The sequence below is a fragment of the Apis mellifera genome, linkage group LG8 (assembly GCF_003254395.2).
Source record: "Apis mellifera strain DH4 linkage group LG8, Amel_HAv3.1, whole genome shotgun sequence".
NCBI lineage: Eukaryota > Metazoa > Arthropoda > Insecta > Hymenoptera > Apidae > Apis > Apis mellifera.
In genome coordinates, this window is record NC_037645.1 from 2,845,037 (window position 1) to 2,867,189 (window position 22,153).

General features: G+C 24.0%; 1 protein-coding gene across 2 annotated transcripts; it reads right to left on the minus strand.

Moving 5' to 3' along the window:
• Nucleotides 1–418: 418 nt before the first annotated feature.
• On the minus strand, nucleotides 419–19,235 carry LOC551717 (putative uncharacterized protein DDB_G0287265). Of its 2 annotated transcripts, none has more exons than XM_026442457.1 (6): nucleotides 18,966–19,235; nucleotides 7,852–7,960; nucleotides 1,706–1,741; nucleotides 1,077–1,320; nucleotides 668–854; nucleotides 419–566 (listed from the first exon to the last, which is right to left on the minus strand). In XM_026442457.1, the coding sequence occupies exons 2-6, from the start codon at nucleotides 7,943–7,945 to the stop codon at nucleotides 540–542; spliced, it is 588 nt and encodes a 195-aa protein (XP_026298242.1). In that variant the 5' UTR covers nucleotides 7,946–7,960; nucleotides 18,966–19,235; the 3' UTR covers nucleotides 419–539. The 2 variants fall into 2 exon arrangements, with proteins under 2 accessions (XP_026298242.1, XP_006559649.1); XM_006559586.3 differs by lacking the exon at nucleotides 18,966–19,235 and adding an exon at nucleotides 11,131–11,317 and having other exon boundaries at nucleotides 420–566.
• Between the last annotated feature and the right edge of the window lie 2,918 nt (nucleotides 19,236–22,153).

Sequence of the window (22,153 nt, forward strand, 5' to 3'; positions counted from 1 at the left end):
TTCAATATAAAACATATTCTAATAAATATAAGTTTTTTATAATCCAGTAGCAGTATTAAATATACGAAAACCCTATTTGAAAAAAGTAGGAAAAAATTTAAAAATTGTAAAATAAGAAATTTTTTTATCAGTAATATTTCATTTATTATTTTATATACTTCTAGTAATATAAATATTATATTTAATAATTGATTAATTAATTAATTAATTATTTAAATTACTTAATTACATATTCGTCCTATAACATATAATAAAAATGATTTATTTAATTCTTATTATTGTATAATAAAAAAAATATAAATTATTTTTTCATATATTTTGCAATGGAAATTTTAATTAAATAATACAGGTTTTAAAAGATAAAAACCATAGGATTTATATAAATTATTAACAGAATAATTGAATAATTCAAATAATTTTAAATATGAGAAACAGGATTTCTAATAAATTAGTTTAAACAATATTCTTATTAGTTCAATTACAATATAGTTATGACAATTTCTATTTTACATTATATGTGATAGCAATATTCCTTTCTCTTATTCGAAATTATCATTTGTGTTACTCTGAAAATAATAATTAACATAATTAGTCATAATTAGTATTCAAGTTTTTGCAATGCAATGTATTTAGCAAAAGTGTTTCAAAGTATAGTGTTTCATCATACCAAAAATTTGAATAACTCTGCATTTTGTGGTTTACTGTCATGATGATTATTCTCATTATTCGATATCAGTAATATTTCTGGAATTTCTTTCCTTTCGTCGTTGATATTGTCGTATTCTGCCATATTCTGCACATTTTCAATATGTTTTCTTTTATTCTGGTTCATGTTTTCATTGTTGTTTTGATCTCTGTATTAACATAATCTTAAGATATAATTTGAAATTGAAAGTTATCTTTTAATAGATAGAAAATCATTCAAATATTCATCATTCAGAATATTTTAAATGATTAAAATTTTATTTTATATTAATTGAAATCAATTATGAGTTTAATTATTAAAATCATATGTCATGATAGAATAATAAATAAGATGTTTAAAATTTTTTTTATTTGTTATAATATTTTTTTACCGAATAGGTTCATTGTTAATAAGATGGGTATCAAGTTCATCGTCATTCCAATGCTCTGGAAAACTAGCTTTTATTTTGAAAAGCCTGTCCCATCTTCCTTTATATTTGTTAGATACTAATGGTCGACCAATCAAACGGGAAAGTATGAATTGATCTTTTGTAAGATATGGTACACCTTGTTCATTTATTGTCTTGGATGGCACTAAATATCCATTGTTATGTCCTCCATTGCGTTTACCATGAGCTGCAAATTATGAAATTAAGTTAATAATATATATATATAATTTTATAGTATATTTAATAAAGTTAGAAATATGCTATTTGAGAAATAGAAAGACAAAAAAAAAAGAATTTCTTCATAAAAATTGTATTATATATGATTTTCTTGCATTCTTTTTATTTTTTTATTAGTCTAGTTCTTCCATAATTCACTTTAGATTTTATATATCTGTAATTTAAAAATTATGTAAAACAAATTCAATATAAAATTTTTGGATTAATAAAAAAAAACGTGCTAACAGTTTATTATTAAAATCTTTTTTTATCTTAGGAAAGGGCAGAAAGAGGGAAAAAAATTTTTCACGCTATAGTGAAAATCCTTTTACAATTAATCAAAGGTGAAAACGTACCTCCCCAACATGAATGTCCATAGCTTAAACAAGAACCTGGAACAAATATTTTATAATTATTTATTTCATCATTGAATTTATTAAATTATTTCATATTGCAAGATACAAAACATAATTTTTATAAATCTCAATTTTTCAATTAAAATATACAAATTAAAATTTTATACTTTTTATAATATCAAAGCTTTTTCACCGATATATATATATATATATTTACCATATTCACCACTTTTTTACTTGTCTGTATATTTTCAGCATATTTTCAGTATGTAATGGAATATAGAGATAAAAGAAAATACTTTGACAAACAAATAATATAAAATCATGCGTGAACTTTCTGATATACTTAATACTACCTTTCATCTAGTTTCACCGATGTTATTTGTAAGATAAAAAAGATTTTAGGTACTTGAGGGAATTCCATAATCAAATTTTCACATTTTTCAAAGGTGTTTCGTATCTCGAAATCAATTGAATATCACTTTGAAACAAAATATATTTTTAAGGATATCCTAATGGATCCTCCCTAGATCCATCCCAATGGAACTTCCATTTTGAAATTTTAAAGCTCTTCGTAAAAGTGACTCTTATACATTCAAAGTTGAATTAAGCTAATCTAAAAAATATGTGAAAGAAGAGATGATTGTTTTTGATAAAATACTGATAAAAGGAAATTTGACAAAGTGCAATTAAACTTTTGATAAAAAGGTTTATATTTAAAATTTTGAAGAAAGATTTTTTGAAAGATTTTTACTCTTTATACATATATATATTTTTTTTTGTGTTCTAATATAGTTTAAGAATAATTATCTTGAAAATCGATGGACAGTGTGTTAAGATTGCTGTAGTAACGATAGTAACTTTCACTGTCAGTGGATACAGACTCCATTGATGAAAAAATAATTGTAAAAGTTAACTCTGGAAAGTTTTAACCTTGCATTCTTCACTTGGGGAGAAAAAAAAAAAAGACCATTTTATTTTAGAATTTAACAAAATATCCTCCTTTTGTCTTATTTTCTTTTTTTAATTTGCAAAAATTTTAATTCAATTTAATTTTAACTAAAAAAATATTATTATTTTTGCTTATTTCTACTTTTCACAGAAAGAATAATACATAAGAATTATGAAGTAAAGATATATCGATGATATCGATATTTTATTAATGAAATTTATAGATATATTAATCAATCATAAATCGAACAAGCAATTAACGAAGAAATATATTAATATATCGAATGAAAAAATGATTTTCATCTTTCTGAATGACAATCTAAGGTGGGCGAATCTATCTCATTATGATATATATGAAAAAATGCGAATATGGTTATCTAAGAGATAAATTGGGTTAATTAAAAATTCAACAGGATGTCTAAGAGGCTGTGAAAAGCTACATGGATTTCATTCGAAATTCTATTGAAAATGAGATAATAAAAAAAAAAAAAAACACGAATATTTCAGAATGTTAACAAAATTTCTTCGTAGGTGTAATATTATAAAGATTAATCTTTTTATATACTTGTAACTTGGATGAAACTTGAACTATCTGTTACAAAGAATTATCAATGGTAGAAATTATAATTGTGTGCATGATGATTCAAACCAAGTTGCAAATTAATAAATTATAAAAAGATCATGGATTTTTTTTAAAACAATAGTTAAATAATTTTGAATGAAGATATTTAGAATAGGCTAAAGAAGCTTTAAGAAAATTATTATAATTTTTCAATTTGTTATGTTGTGAGTATCATTTGGAAGTAAAAAATATTGAAAGATGTGAGGAAGAAACATTTTAAAAATTAATTTCACAGAAACTTTCTTTTCTTTCACTCCAAAATTAAAGACAAATAAGTTTCTTCTTTCCATCAGGAAATAACAATCATATACTTTAAATTTTTTGTTTCTAATTGATGCATATTATGTGATTTATTCTGTATATTCTAATATCTTCATACTAAGATATACTAAAGAGAAGAAAATGTGTCATGTTGTGTTGCACATCTTAAGTGAGAAAAGCAACAAAAAAGGGGGAAGGATGTCGTGAACAGCAAAATCAATTGTTACTTTTGTCAGCTGAATCGATGGATAGATATGGAAATGGATATTCTTATTTGTTTTTTCCTTAAACATGTTGTTATTTCTTTCTGAAACTTGTAATCTTATTTTTTATCTATTCTTCATCATACTGAATATAAGACAATAAAAATTTAGATCAATAACTTTTTGTTAACAAAAAGAAATAATGTATCCAACAATTACAATGTATCCAATTATTTAATTTCTTTCATGAAGAGAATGACAATACTTCCATGAGTTTAATATACATATAGATACACAAATCTCATATGCATATGTTCATTTAAATTTATACCGCGTTGATATGCAACAACACTTTTAAATAATAAAATTACCCCGTATCATAAAATAACAATTTATTATCAAGACAGATTTAAAAAAAAATCTCAAAATGTCTTGAAATTATTTATATTAATTTGAAAAGAACTGAATTTATAAATACATAGAATTAAAAAAATATAACAACTGCAACTATAATAAAAAAAAAATCCAAATTTATTCCAATAATGGATCTTTTAAAATTTTCCACGAAAAGAGCGTTCAATTTCTAATAAATCCAATTCACGAAAGACAATAATTTCCGTGTGTAAAATTTTCATTGTTCTCAACAATTTCACTTATTTCTTTCTCCACAAAGTATCGGATTGCCCGTCCATTCGAATATCGATCAACGAACACATGAAGGAGGAGGACGCCGAGGACTGGCGAGGATTAGCTGCAACAGGTTACCACCACAAAACTGTTGGAACGTGTGAAGTTGCTAATCTTATAACTTGTAAATGCGCAGAGATTCTCAATGTGTAATTAAAATTTAACGCGGCCCATGGATGGAAACAGGGATCGCTAAACCACAGATGATCCCATTATCGAAGTTGCACCAACTTTGTTATTATTGTTCACGTTACACCTTCTTAAGCAACCCTTTCTGTTAAACCAGGTTTCGTTTCACATTTAATAACGATCTCTATTTATCTCGATTCGAATTTTCATTCATGATTTAATAATATTGAGGAACTTACTTTAGAAATATTTGCGCACACGGTATTATCGTCGCTTATAATTTCTAATCTATGAAAAAACGAAACGAGCCAATTTATTTACGTTATTTAATGTGCAATAAATTGTGTGTAGATATATTATAAGGAATGATAATTACGCGGATATATTAAATATATATAAACATATTTTTAGAATTGGTTCATGGAAAAAATTTTTAAAATAGGTCCACCTTTTCACCCTTACGTCAATAAATGAATTATCCGGATACCTTTTTATTTTAAGATAAAGCCCAAATTATTTTTATCATCCAATTAAAACATTTTTTCATTTACTCGAATCAGAGTATTCATATTTCAAGTTCAAAAATATATTAAGATCAGAAACAGAACGATATTGAGAATTTTATTTCAATTCAAGTTTGGGATTATGTTACACAAAAAAATTACTAGAAAATTACCAAAAATAAAAATTGGAGTGTTGATGTGAAGATGTCGATCAAAGATGATGATTAAAGATAATATTTGAAGACAGATTTTTTTTAACTGTTAATTAAAAACAAAAAATTCTTAGAATTTCAATTAGAAAGATTAAAAAAATGAAACTTAACCTAATTCATTGTCATATAAATGTGGATATGTATTAAATAGATAATAATATATGAAACAAAATGGACATGATTTCAAAAGAATCGAAGAACAAATGATAATCCATATAATAATTTCAATATAATGAATTAAATTACAATCGGAAGGTGAAAGTTAAATGAGTTTTGTCGAGTTGTTTTATAGTAACGAACTGTCCGAGTTATAAGTTTATACTTGTTGAAATATTTCAATATTCGATTATTAAAAATATAAATTTGTATTTCAAATTATCGCTAACTATATAAAATTCCATTTATTATTACACAAAATTAAAATTTTCATATTGTTTTATTATTCATATTGATTTAATAATCACATTTAAAGTGATTAAGTTAAAAATTCATTTTCCTGTATCTTATTCCTTTTTATTTAAAATTTTATTTGTCTACATCTCTTTGAGAAACTAAAAAGGGAAGAAATACAAGAAAATTTAAATAATAAATATAATTATTAAAAGATGAGAAATAGAAAAATCAGTAGAGGATGGTCAAATAAATCAGATAGATAACTAAAATATAAAAACATCATTTTACTTGGAATACAAATTCCTTTATCTTTTAAATTCTTTTATCTTGCTATAAAAATTTTATCACTGGATCACTAATTATTGTTTGACATAACTATTTGCAATCAATTTATAATCCAAGTTTAGAATTTTATCATAAAAATTTCCCATTTTAAAAAAATTTTAATCTAATAATTTATAATATACATTCCTAATTAATCTTTATTCAAAAATATAAATAATATATTTAATTCTCTAATTTATTCTATATAAATTATAGCTGTATAAATTATTAACATTATTCCTTAACGAACATCTCCATAATTTGCAATTTTAAAATTCAGACAAAATATATATAATATGAAAAAGCAACAAATAATTTCAACGTCGAGATTTTGAATAATCCATAATCTCAAAAATTATTAAATTTAATAAGTAATATAAACAATTTTTATTTAAATAAAGAAATCTGTTTGGAAATATTATTAATCAAAGATACATCGAAAACATGATAGGAACAGAAGTGATAAAAATAAAAAGAAGGAAGATGGTTATTAATTTTTCAAGAGACGTGCAATTTTTTCCCCATCTTCGTTTAGATATAACATTCGCATGCTTGGCTGATTGAATTGACCAATCTTTTTAAATATTTTTCTCGTGTCTCATTTTTTTCCCTTCGTATTATTGCAATATCCCTTACGTTGTTTATCATAGCCGTGGCTATTATAAATTCAAAGTAGATACAGATTCGATTTGCAATTAAAATTGTACTATTTTCGCAAAATTATATATATTTTATATCGGAACGATTGAATTTGAGATTGAATTAATTGTTCCATTCCTTTTTGTTCATAATTATCAGATTTTAATATAGATATATGTGAATAAAATTTAACAATATGAAAAATTTAATTCAAAAAAATTAACTTCACTAACGAAGGGTAACATTTAATTACTATTATGGTAATAATATAAATTTTATTGATTTTTGCAGTAATATTTTTAAATTATATCCATTATTTATCTGGCAATTAATTAGAAATAAATCAATGAAACAAATATGTAAAATAAAATTTGATAATACTTTTAAAACTATCGAAGATGTAACGAAAATATTGTTTCTCTGATCATTTATATAAATTTTCTAAATTTTCGATTAATTAAATTCAATTGAAATTAACTTAAAAACATCTATGTATTTTTCTTTCATGGAACGGAAACGGAAATAACGTTATTCTCGTTATCGATACATAATTCTCCAATAAAATTTAGCATAATAGAATTTTTAATTTGTTCGTTTAATAAAACTAAAATTATCTTACGAATAAGTATAATTATCCCTATGAGATATAATTTCTGAAAATTAAGACCATGAATAACCAAGATATGTAAATTAATAGCTCGAGGGATATTTCTTCATATATATTTAGATAATTATTTCTTGATGAATAAATTTATATTAAACCTTAATGATGAGACATTTGACTGTAGTCAAAGGTTCTTTACGCCCGTTTAATGCGAGATTTCATTTTGGTCTGCATATGTGCCCCTGAGCACAAATGTTGCTAGATTTGCAGAAAGTGAGGTTAGGAAGTTTAATCTTTAGGGTCCCTAGCGAATAAACAAGTTCCTTACGATTAAATATTTTCTAATAACATTCTTCATTTTGCTAAATTTCTTTTCCTTTCAAATTATTTTAATATTAATTTTGTAATTAATTAAACTTTAAATTATTTAATATCAAAAATGAGTATTCAATAAAATCAAAAGTTCGTTATTAATTTCTAATGTAATTTTAATTATTTTTAAGATGTAGAGAATTCGTGTTTTAAAAAAAAATATATATTATTTAAATGTTCGAATTGCTTTTGAAATGAATAAATATTATTTGTATAATTAAAAAAAAAAAACGTATATATACATACCTGCTACACCACCCGCGAAACAAAAGATTATCATGAAAATCCAAGTGCGTATAAGAACCGTCACCGATTGTGAGTTGACCGAAGTGATCGCCATGTGACTATTGGTATTCTACATAAAACAACAATAAAAAAAATTAAATCTTTTGTCAATTTAATATTCAGTGAAAGATTGAAGTATCTTGATAAATTGTAATATTGAATATTAATCAAATTTTCAAACACGAAAAGAAAAGGGAATTATTTCTACAATATATATATATAATATAAATAAAATAGTAATTTATTAATTTTTCATTTTGGGATTGTATTACCTTTCCCAGAATATTAAATTAAATCATGCTCATCGATTATACGTTGCGTATAATAGCGTAGTGATATAACATTTTTATTTAAAGGAATTCGTATAATTTCGACAATTTTTAAAAAAATTATTCGAAAAATAAATATGATTAATGGATACGATATATATATATATTTTTTTTTCGCGTGGAATTAAATATTTTCGCTTAGTGGAAAATAGTAATGACACGAAAGAATTTAGAAAAAAATAAAAATATTTAGCTCTCTCTTCCTCCTTTTTTTTGCAATATATATTTGACGTGCAAGCATTTCCTGATTAATTTTCATTGTTTTTCTCCAAATATGTATTTATATAAATTAAAAAATAATAGAAATTTTTAATCAATTTTCGAAAATTTTATACGTTCCATTATTGAATTAAAAAATGATAAAAATCAAATAAAATATACAATATTTTTTGTTTTTTGTGTTATTAATGTTTATTAACAATATTAATAAAGTAAAAGAGAAGATTCGAAGATTGAAAATAAAAAAAGAAATCTAATAAAATTTCTAATATTCATAAATTGATAAAATAGATTCAAGATTGGACAACATTTAAAACATATTATCTTTTTATCTTCACTATTTATACCTAATATTATCAATTTTGTATTATGATTAGAAGAACATATTGAAATATATTAGATGGAATTATTCAGTTAGTGCAATAATAATTCAGAAACTGTATATTGAATACCTTTATACGTTATTTCATTGTTCCCTTACATAAATTTAAGTTTCAATACAATAACAATATGAAATTGCTACAGCACTAAAGCTTCCTTCCATAAAGTTAACATGTGAAACTGATTCTAAGAGTATTCACAGCTATTCTTATAACTATATGCAAATTATTTATATTTTATTATATTGATGCACATGAAATTTCTTTCCTTTTAAAGTTTGAATTTGAATAATATAGTTTTATAAATCTCCACTGATTATGAATGAATCATATGCAATAATATTTGTACAACTTTTTTATATGGATTTCATATTTGATAAAAGAGCAATTGATGCAAAGTTAAAATGATATTAACATGTTTAGATGATTTAAAATATTCTTTATATCTATTTTATACGTAATAAATTGCTTTAAGAGGAATTTAAATGAAGAATTGTATGAGAAAAATATTTGAGGAACTGTTGAATTTCAAAATTTTTATAAATTTCGAATAATAAAATTTTTAAATTAAATACATGATATCTTGAATATTATAATTACACATATATCCTATCTTAAACATGTTAATTATCAATAATGATTTTTATATATTTTAAAAATCTACAAGAAATAAAAAATTTGAAGATATGCACAAATCACAATAAATATCTATTTTCAAATTAAATAAATCTGAGATATTTAATTTTATTTTTACAAAATAGTGTAAACAATATAGATATTTATATTTTATAAGTTTCAATCCAATCTTGCTGTATATTTAATTGGAATGAAAGAGTATTATATCTATTAGCTTCCATGTAATAAAATGTTAAATTTTGATAAATATTCATCCTAATTGGAGATTAAACGCAGCAAGAAATATCAGAGAAAAATGTCGAAAAAAGTGAAAAAGTGTTAATAGATTTATCACAGCTGGGATGTTTCATCTTATTTATTTATTGCTTATATCGATTATCGTTTATTTCACTTTTTATGAATTTCCTTTAAAAGAAAAAAAATTGAATGTGATATGGAAATGTATGTAAAAATAACTTAAAAAGAGGAAGATTGCCAAATGATCCTGAAGCTATATAATAAATGATAAAAAATTGTCTGGAATAAAAAAACGTTGCATATAACTTACTATGAATCGATAAAATGTTCATTCTGTAAAAATAAATTAATTGAAAATCTTTCTCGCATTCTCTGTACAAGTTTTTTTTTGCGATTTTTTTAATAGTCTAATTCCTCTTTGTTTTTTTTTTTTTTGGAAGAAAGAACGAAGAAATGATTGAATTAGGTTTAAATTAAGAGCAATTTTGAAAATTGAAAAAAAATTAATTTTAAATATTGGATATAGAAAATATAATTGAATCGAAAGAGTTTTTAAATTGAATTCACAAAAATATTTTTATGTATTTATTATAAAACTTAATAATGTTTTTCACATGCAATTCAAATGCAATTTTATAAATAAAATATTTTCAAATATGAATTTAATATCGTTTTCTAACAAATTCTTTGTTTCTTTTTGTTTTATGGAAAATTACAAATATTTTAAGAAATATTTGTAACTAAAAATTTTACATCAAAATTTTGATGTTTGTATTGATATATTGATGATGTTTAACTTAGAAAATTACCTAATTAATACCGATACAACCTTATTTTAAAATAGAAAAAATGAATAAACTATTTTTTAAAAATTAAAACTTTTATAGATAATATTTTTATGAAAATATTTAGAAATTTCAATAGAAAATTTGTATTATAATTTTGATATATAAGATAAACAAGAAAAAAAGGACTTATATGATATTTTCCTCCTTTCTTCATCTTCTTCTATGAAAATCGTAAAAGTGACCAAAAAGAGAATCTCATACGAATTTCAGATCTCAAATTTATAAACAAAAATGGAATAACAAAATCTAAAATATCTAGAATCAATTTTAATATTAAAAAAAAAAAAAAATAGTTTAAAAGGAATTCAAAATATTTCATGCACACTTTCTTCAGAACTTCGAAATTCTCTCTCCATCACTTATTCATTAATTTCTCCCTGTATCACTTTCAAAAATAACCCGCTTCCTTCAAAAACACAAACAAAAAAAAAAAAGAAAGAAAGAAAGAAAGATAAAATCAGACTCGACAAAATGAAATTTTCAACTATGGAACACTTTTCTCGAAAAATTCTTCATTCAAGAATAAAATTAAAACAAGTATACCAACTCTGCAACTTTATAAATTCATATATTCCCAATTAGTTTGTTCACCTTTGAAATTGAAAAAAAAATAGAAAAGACGTCCTTTAGTCAGGAATCGTAGTAGTTCCAGGGAAACCGATCCGCTCGCACAAGTTCACCAAAATCGTAGAGTGACGGACACGATTCGACCCGTTGTTAGGATCCCGATCGAAGGGCTTGCCGACTTAACTCGAAGCGAGCGGGCACGATGAAGGCTTTTATAGACGTGTCTGCAACACGGCCGAGTATGGTGGTGTATGGTGGTGGGGTTAACTCACCGCGCGCCTTCTGAGCGCGCACCTGCGTTGGCGGATTGGGATGTTCTTTCGTACCGAATCATCTACTGCGATCGTGTGTGTACATCCTTTGAAATTACGGATTCGCGTTTTCGAATTTACGTGGGATCGTGTGTTAAACCAATCCCGACACGTGACAATCGGGATACATTTCGCGATTCCATGCAATCTTCCGTTCGATTGACGAATTTTAAGCTTAGATACTCGACTGATCGATCGATCGATATTTGGGATTGAAGAAGATAATATAAATCGTATAGAAATTACGAATTTTTCGAATGAGATCGTGTTCATAAAAAATCCTAATCTAATCCTTAATTATTTACAAAATATGTAAAAAGATATTATTCATTTTTAATAAAAAATATAAGATGTAAGATATAATTTTTCCTTTCCTTTCCTAAAAATCATTGCAAAATATATTAATCCATAAAAACATTTTGATTAGATTATTCAAAGATGTATATTAAATCTTCTTTTATCTGCTCTGCCAATTTAATATATAAGTTAATGAATTTTAACTTATAGTAATTAACTTCACCAACTTAGACAATCTTTCAATATTTTAAAATATATATATAAAATATTTTAAATGATTGAATAGATCATCAATTAAACTAATACTCTTCGTGTCAGAATTGATTTTTTTTGGTGACTTTCCACGTATGCAATCCACATGGTACGGTGTATAATTAATTGTTTTTTTAAATAAATCTTTAAATTTCAATTAATATATATAAACGAGCTTGGAAAAATTTGATTAGTACTAAGGTAATAATGCGCCTATTAGGTGGAAATTGCGATTTTATTGGATTGAAGTTTTACGAGTATAGTATAGTATCGTTCTATGAAAGTGGTTTTTACGTGCAGGAAGCGCCTACGAAAATGTGTAAAGTTTTAAAGTAAAAACATTATCGAATTAGATAGTCGTTTTGAAAGTTGATGTTTAACATTTAGCAAATATTACAAATTACAGTTTAATAAATTATCACATAACTTATTAATATTATAATTGTAAAAATTTGCCACATTGTTTTTCAGAATTTTTATTTTTTTTAACTTGACTTCTAATTAATTTTATAAAAAAATAAGTAATTAAAATTAAAACATTTTCAAATATATGATTTTTTGATACAATTATAATATTATGAATAGTCTATTATAACTTAAAATGATATTGTTGTTTCAGAAATTAATTGATGCCATATTAATGTTTTTCAAATATATTTATGTTTTTTCCAAATAATCAAATATAAATAAAATAAATTTTTATTTTAAAAAAATTGAAGCTTATGAAAAGTGTAAATAAACCAGTATTTATTCTAACTCTACACATTGAATAAATATAAATTGTTTTCTGTATTTTTCAGTATAATATTATAAATACTATAAAATCCACATTGAACATGCAAATATTGATATAAAAGTGGAATCAAATATTTTTTAAAAAAATCTTTTGATAAAAAGTCAAGAATGTAAAATAAGTTAAAATGATTTCAACACCGCAAATATATTGCTTGATTTGGAGAGGAAATTGAGATCTATGTTTTTTAATAAAGGAGTAATATGTTTTTTCAATATTCTGCTCATCTTAAAATTTTAATCTTTTACTTACAATACCGCCACGGCTCTCCTATATTCACCCCTAGAAAAGTTCACATGGATCATATTTTTTGCAAATACACTTTTTGACATAACTTCCAAGATCTTGATGTCTAAAACACATGGTCTGTTGGATAACCCTACTGATGAGTTTCTCTAGCAAGTCCAGAATAAAATCCCTTCTTTTTTTTTTTCTTTATCTCAACAATTAATTACATTCTACAATTTTTACAAACATTTCAATCTTTTAATTACAGTTTTATTATAATCAAATAAATTAAAGTAAAAATAAGTGAAAATAACTGAGAATCGATTTAAAATAAAAAACAATTATACATAATAATATTAACAGTATTTTTAAAAGAATTTATTTTTTAGATTTTTTTTTTTTCTAGAATTAACAAGAAAATTTTTGTACGCAAATCTCACGTTAAATTTTATTTAAACGTATTTCACGAATTGAAATACGGTATATGAATTCAACTGTAACAATGTGAACAGGATGAAATTTAATTACGCGGACAGAGTAGGCCTATCGTCGCTCTTAAACAGAGCGTAATAAAGGAAAATCTCTATGACGCGTGTCATCCTTGATGAAACTATGGAACGTATTAAACCCCCAATACTGAATTAAATCGTTGTACATATTAGTCGAGATTTCAAGTGAGAAATAGAAATTTATATTATTTTTTAATGCTATATAACATGTACAACTACATATAAGACAAAGAGTGTTGAAAAATAATTGCTATTATTAATAATAAAAAATCATTTATAAAATTTAAAATAATTCATAAAAATAAAGTTTTTATGAAATTATCTTTTTTTTTTAAATTTAAGTTTGAAAATTTCTAGAAATATAATAATATCCACTTAACTAATTGTAACTTTCAACCGACACATCTGTTGCAGCTCTTCTATGTAATTTTGGTTCTGTTTCGAGAGTATTATTCTCTTTTTCTCAGAATTAAAGACACAGATATATTTTTTTGATGATTAGAAAACAATGAACAATTTTGACTAATTCTAAAATAAAATTTTGAATCCTGAAAAATTTTCATTAATGGGAAAAGAAGATGAAAGATGATCTAAAAATTCTTATTAATATAATGAAATAAATATAATTCTTAAGCATTTAAAAATTAATTTAAAATTTGAGAAGGAAAGAAAATTTCTCTTCATTGTTTTCCTTCTCAAAATTTATTGAAATAAGTTTTGATTTAAGATATTACAAATCATTCAGAAATACCTATAAAAATTTTACAACAAAATACAAATAATAAATAACTAATTAACCAGATTAAAGAAAGTTATATTATTAAATTTACCTGCAAATGATATTTCTCATCGTTAAAAATAATGAATCGCAATTCCTTATTGTTAACCTTTAATTTAAACAATCTTAGCCCAAGTAACTCTGTACTAATGCATCCTAAACCGTCTATGGCTACCATAATTATGATTTTTTATCGAGAACAGTTGCTAGATACTTTTTTATTAATTTTTCTAGACAATGAAAATCTTCTATGATACTATACTTTCCCATAACACTATTTTACTAATAAATTAATTTTAAAAATGAAATTATATATCAACTGTGACTACAAAATTATATCATTAAAACATAGATTACATTCTATGTTATTCAATGATACAATCATGGATTTTTTTATTATTTCATGTATTCAGATTCATCTATAAAAGTACATGAATATATTTAAAGAATTTATTTTTCTAACCAATTCAAGGAAAAATATTTTTTATGAGTGGTTGTGAAAATGGATTATTCATAGACAAGTGATAATTTCCATTGATCGAGAGACACTTATATATATTTAAAGAACCAACAAGTGGTAGAGGTTACGTTTCTCTCGGCCATGTGTTTCTAAGCCAGTGGTAACAACGATTCAAAATCCGACCGCATAACATAATGTCGCATAGTAGCACACCTGGAACCAAGTTATTTTAAGCCAATATCATTATACAAAGATCATAAATCTCTCGGATTAATATTTCATCCGAGTTTTCAGTCGAGATATTATCTTCTATTTACTGTAATTTTATAGTTGAAAATAACGACATTTCGAATCGTTTGTGTAAACTAGGAGAATTAGAATTTAACATATATAGAGGGAAACACCGGCTGACTTTTGCATTAATTAAGAAAAAAGTCGAAATAAATAAGCAATGCGGCTTCGACTATTTATAATTGAATTTTTCATAATTGATGGGGTAAACGAACATTGAATATTAACTGTATATCTTACAAAATTTTCATCAATCGTTTCATCAATGTTTGATCTTTTATTTTTTTTTATCAATATTTGTTTTATAAGCATTAGAAATTTCGAATTGAAATGTCAAATACATTGAAATCAATGTATATTTAAAATCAAACAAACATCAAAATACTTGCGTGAAAATTTTGTATAAAACGAGTATATAAATTCAATAATGAATATGTTAGACACTTGCAATTTAATAATTTTGCATTTAATGAGACGCTTTCATACTACGAAACTGTATATGAAATTTGTAAAATTTGAACTTCTATCCGTTAGTTTTATAAATATATTATACTTCAAACTTTTTATAACGTTATATTCTGATTTTAACCTAATGTGATCATTCTAATTTTTCTTCTTTTCCGTTTCTTTTTTTCATCTTTCTAGTCGAAGAACAAATTTTATAAATAACGTTATATACTTAGAAAAATATTATTAAATCACGAAATTAAAAACATAAAGATAATTATTCTAAAAATTTGATAATATAAACATGGGAAGAAGCATCTTCCCAAAGCATTTTTCATCATGTGAAAAATGTTGTCAACAATGTTTTATCGTGATAGTCGTAAAACCTAAGTCATCAAAACAAGGAGATGAGTGGCAAATTGGCTTTCGTTCTCAATTACTTCGTCACTTGTCAACAATGGAATAACGCTTTCCTATTCTTTCATTTAATTCTCCTCGAGAAATACTTTGTGTAAGCTTGCGACCGTGTAGATAATCTTTACTTTTGATAAATCACATACCAAATTAATATTTTTGATAACAAAATTTTTTTAAACTCATACAAAAGCAATTTAAGCGTTTAAATTTAAAGAAAAAATGCTCGTGATATTTAATAAATAGTCACAAGTGTATAGTTTCGTTCATATAGAAGTAATGAACGGATAAATCGATTGAAACATACACACAGTCGTTAAAAAGCTAATACGATTCGTGAGCGAAGTGAAGTATTTCCCTGAAAAAAGTATGCAATATGTAAGTTGTTTTAAAGACAGGAAGTATTCTAATTGGTTTCGCGTTGCTCTCTAGTATATTTCTCTTCTATTTCTGAATCAATAGTTCTGAATCAATAACGAATAACCCTTCGTTTAGCCCGGAGATTGCGAGCAGATAATTAGAAATTCAACTTGAATCCACAAAATGAAATCATATAAATGTTTCTTCTATCTATTATACCTACAAGATATTAACTATTTCTTTTCTTCTCGTATCTTCATATTTCTATTTCACTTTGAGTATATAATACGATGTGCCATCGAAAATCAAACATCTTGAAAAATGTTCGATACATAATCTGATTCTTCTAATTTTACAAAAGGGATAACAAATTGAGATAGATTTTTCCCATTTTTCTCCAATTATCTTCAAATTTAATCGTCCTTTGACTTTTCTCTCTCACCTACTCTTTTCTATTCGCAATTAATCTCAAATTTATAATCCCCAGTGATCTAAGGATGGAGAAAAATGATATGCATTCTAGGCGGGCAAAAAGAGCGGGAAATTTGAACGGAGAGTGCGAGACGCACGCGCAGTGAACGCATTACAAGCCATTGCACCGAAGCGCGACCGATACGCATTTGCAATAAAAAAGGGAGAGAAACGAGGCGCGTGAAATGTCGTAGCGCCGTCAATCCTATTCGTGGGCGGTGTTTCACGCCGTTGCCCTTTTATTTTTACAGATGTATCGGATTAAATGGGCTTCTTCGTGAATTCGACTTCACATGGCGCGTCCAGTTATGGATGGACGTACCGTTTTGCATAAATGTATCGTTCGAAATCGCTCGAAAATTGCCGATTTACGCATCGGGCAAATACATGGATCATTTAACAAACGGAAAACTCAATGAGGAATGTTTTGATCTGTTTCTAAAATGGTTAATGAATTTGATTTACATTAGATATTAAAAGATATTAATAATTGTATACATACATACTGTAATTTTAGATATAATTAAATATTTTTTTGTATTCTATTAAGGGATTCGAAATTTTTAAAAGATGTGTTTCTATTATCTACTAAATGATGATTTAATGTAAATGAAAAAACTTTAGTTGGACATCTCTATTTGATGACAATTGATATACTGTAATGTTATTTTTTGGGACAAGCAGTGAACAACGACGAACACCTGGATTAATAGACTTTTAATTACTGTTGACTTTGACGGATAGATAACCGTACGGGATACGTCAACGACACCATTAAAATTCATGAACTTTTCTGCACTGTGGAAAGTGCATCTTTCCACTTTTAAATTTTCATAAAATTATAATAAATATACAAGGAACTAGCAATTAGGAAAAAGTGATTTTCTCTTTGAATTTTTTTTGATTTACTAACATCTTTACTTTATTAGTTACCAATGATTAAAGAATATAAAATTTTATACCTCAATATCTAATTTATCTAATTTATCTGATTTTTATTTATAACCAAAATGTAATTTGATGAACATCTATCCAATGAAGAATGATTGATTGATGATCAATTAGAATGAAATATACATGGTTCATTGTTAATAATTTGCGAAATAAATATTTACATAATTTTGCAAAATTATTTAGCATGTTTAACTAAATAAAAATTAATTAGGATATTAAAATTATATTATAATATTATTATTACGTAAAAACTTACATATTAATACTACATTAATAATATAGTATATAAATAAATATAATAAAATATAAAGAATTATTGTTTATAATAAAAATCTTTTCAAAAATGAATCATTAATGATTATCGAAGTAATATTCTATGAAAGTTTAAAATGAGAAATAGAAATATCTTATATCCCATTTTAGTAATAGGAATAAATTTAGTCTCAAAGCAAATTGCGAGATTAAGCATTAACATTGCAAATTATTATTTGAATAAAAAATGTCTTTCCATGGATTTTCATGCTTCGAAAGAATCTTATTTTTTTCTGGATTTTGTGCTCATCTATATGTATATCTTTATAATTTTTTCTGGTTTTATGTCTACATATAAGCAAACATAACCTCTTACATAACTTTTAATTTATTCAAATTTTCAAATAATTAATGATTAACTAATTAACTAATAAATAAATAAGCAAATTTTAATATGGAAAAATTGATCTTTTCCAAAATACAATATAATCTTTTTAGTAATCATCTATAAATTATCTGATTGCATCTCAAACATTGATATTATAGAAGATGACAAAGTAGCGCGTCGCGTCATTCGTACTTATTCAAATTTTACGAATACGTGCGAATATGAAATCAGGCATGGTGAGTGAAAACTGATGTCGAAAGCCTTTCTTAGATCGTCATTCAGATACACATTTCGAATGTCAATTTGATAATGAAAATACGTGAATATACGTGACCTGTTATGAACTACGTCTATCCTATTCAATAGTTCTAAAAAATGTCATTCCTTTATTTCTTTAGTTAAAATTTTCCATCTAGCATTTCTTTATTTTCTAATATAATATATCGATATAACTGATTAATATTTGATTTGATATTAATAAATGATTAAAATTTCGATATATTAAATAGGATATTTTAAAAGAATTTATATTCTAACCTTCATGTCGATACCTTCAATACACATCATTTTGATATAATCGAATAAAAATTTATTAAATATATATACTATTGCAAAAATTAATAACTTTTATGATTCTTTAAAATTAGTACTTACGATATTTGGATCATGATTGTGGCAAATCCATTCATTTTAATGTTAACCAAACTACACATATGAAAATGCAACGACATTTTTCAAAACTAAACTTGATATTCACAATTCCCAAACATACACTGAACTTGCACATTAACAATTCTTAAATAGAAAGTAATAAATAACTGACAATAATCATACTAAATCTGAATTCTATAAATCGATCGCGATTACATTAAATCGATTATTTTACACGTGAAATGATATTTAACAATTTCTCTCGTCTAACAACAATAGTGCTGTTACCTCCATAATGTATTAAGATACAAACTATCCATCGATAACTTAGAATCTTGATTTCATTAAAAATATAAAAATTAAATCCAATGGATTCTGTTAAAATATTTTTTAAAAAATAAAAAATTAAGCAAACAAGTCAATAAGAACAATCATATATCAAAATTGTTTTTTGAATTTAATTATAAATCTTGTAGTATAATTTTCAAGTATAGATAAGGAAAGGAGATAGTTAGAAAAGGACAGAGATATAATAAAAATTAGAGAATCAGCGCCATCTTCAGTTTGCCGCAAATGAAACATGAAAAGAAAGGATAGAAATATATTTAGAAAAGGATAGAGATATATAGTAAGAATTAATCACTAGCGCCATCTCTTGAGAATTTTTAGAAAAATAATTTTTTAATTCTCAAGAGATGGCGCTGCAAGTGACTAATTTTTACTATATTGTTTCTATCCTTTTCTAAATATATTTCTATCCTTTCTTTGCATGTTTCATTTGCGGCAAACTGAAGATGGCGCTGATTGTCTAATTTTTATTATATCTCTGTCCTTCTCTAACTATTTGCTCTCCTTGTCTACGCTTGTTATTGGCGCGCAATCTCATAAAGTATGAAAAACCAAAAGAATACATTTTTATACCTTCAAAATTATAATATTTTTTAATCTTTAATGTAAAAAAGTATATATATATATTATATTCCAGCTCTTAATGTATCTCTTAGATACGATGACGATTTTTAAAATATGTTGCAATTCAGTCTAAATAATACAAAAATCTGAAAAAAATAAATAGATTAAAATACGTAGTTCTTAGCTTGACATCGCTTTCCAAGTTGTAATTTTTATAACATAATTTAACATAATTTTTCCAATCTAATCTTTTTAATTAAAAATATTTTGAAAAGCGATGCCAATTACCAGGTCTCACCACGGGGAGGTGACTACGTATCGAGACCCACCTGAAAAAAAATTAATAAAAATATAGTAAAATTAATTAAAATATTAAAGAAATTTGAAAAATCTGAAATTTGAAACACAACAATTGAAAACATATTTAAAAAATCACACAGATATAAATGTTAATATAAATTGGAAATGATTATAATATAAAAGCTATAATATATATATAAAATATATATAATATATAATATAATATAATATAATATATATAATATATATATAATATATATAATATAATATATATAATATATATATATAATATAATATATATATAAAATATATATAATATATAATATAATATAATATAATATATATAATATATATATAATATATATAATATAATATATATAATATATATATATAATATATATAATATAATATATATAATATATATATATAATATATATAATATAATATATATATAAAAGCTAAATAAATTAAAAGAACCTGAAAGATAAAAAGGACAAATATTAAAATATTAAAAGGTGAAATATACAAAAAGAAATTATTATAAATATTATTTAAAATAAAATACATAAAAATGAAATTCATAAATGAATTTCATACAATCGTATTTCATCACTCACGCAACACACATAAATCATATAGAAATCCTTATCCTTAATTTAAACTTAATCTAAGACCTTAATTTAAAACTTAATCCTAACACTTAACCTAGACTTATCCTTAAACTTAATATTAAACTTAATTTTAAAATTTAATCTAGACTTATCCTTAATCTTATTACTAAACTTAATTTTAAAACTTAATCTAGACTTATCCTTGTTACTAAACTTAATCTAGATTTATCCTTAATCTTAATATTAAAGTTAATTTAGACTTATCTTTAACTTAATAGTAAACTTATCTTTAATCTTAATAATAAACTTAATCTAGATTTATCCTTAATCTTAATACTAAACTTAATCTAGACTTATGCTTAACTTTAACATTAAACTTAGTCTAGATTTATCCTTAACCTTAATATTAAATTAAACTTATCCTTAACTTAACAGTACATTTATCTTTAACCTTAATAATTAACTTAATCTAGACTTATTCTTAACCTTAATACTAAACTTAATCTAGACTTATCCTTAACTTTAACATTAAACTTAGTCTAGATTTATCCTTAACCTTAATATTAAACTTAATTTAAACTTATCCTTAACTTAACAGTACATTTATCTTTAACCTTAATAATAAACTTAATCTAGACTTATTCTTAACCTTAATACTAAACTTAATCTAGACTTATCCTTAACTTTAACATTAAACTTAGTCTAGATTTATCCTTAACCTTAATATTAAACTTAATTTAAACTTATCCTTAACTTAACAGTACATTTATCTTTAACCTTAATAATAAACTTAATCTAGACTTATTCTTAACCTTAATACTAAACTTAATCTAGACTTATCCTTAACTTTAACATTAAACTTAGTCTAGATTTATCCTTAAGCTTAATATTAAACTTAATTTAAACTTATCCTTAACTTAACAGTACATTTATCTTTAACCTTAATAATAAACTTAATCTAGATTTATCCTTAATCTTAATACTAAACTTAATCTAGACTTATGCTTAACTTTAACATTAAACTTAGTCTAGATTTATCCTTAACCTTAATATTAAACTTAATTTAAACTTATCCTTAACTTAACAGTACATTTATCTTTAACCTTAATAATTAACTTAATCTAGACTTATTCTTAACCTTAATACTAAACTTAATCTAGACTTATCCTTAACTTTAACATTAAACTTAGTCTAGATTTATCCTTAACCTTAATATTAAACTTAATTTAAACTTATCCTTAACTTAACAGTACATTTATCTTTAACCTTAATAATAAACTTAATCTAGACTTATTCTTAACCTTAATACTAAACTTAATCTAGACTTATCCTTAACTTTAACATTAAACTTAGTCTAGATTTATCCTT

Excerpts from the sequence above, each read along its gene's own strand:
- LOC551717 (XM_026442457.1), bottom strand. The coding sequence starts at position 7,945 with ATGGCGATCACTTCGGTCAACTCACAATCGGTGACGGTTCTTATACGC. Across the intron at positions 1,321-1,705 it reads TGGACATTCATGTTGGGGAG|CTCATGGTAAACGCAATGGA; the intron begins GTACGTTTTCAC and ends CATAATTTGCAG. Across the intron at positions 855-1,076 it reads ATTAACAATGAACCTATTCG|AGATCAAAACAACAATGAAA; the intron begins GTAAAAAAATAT and ends ATGTTAATACAG.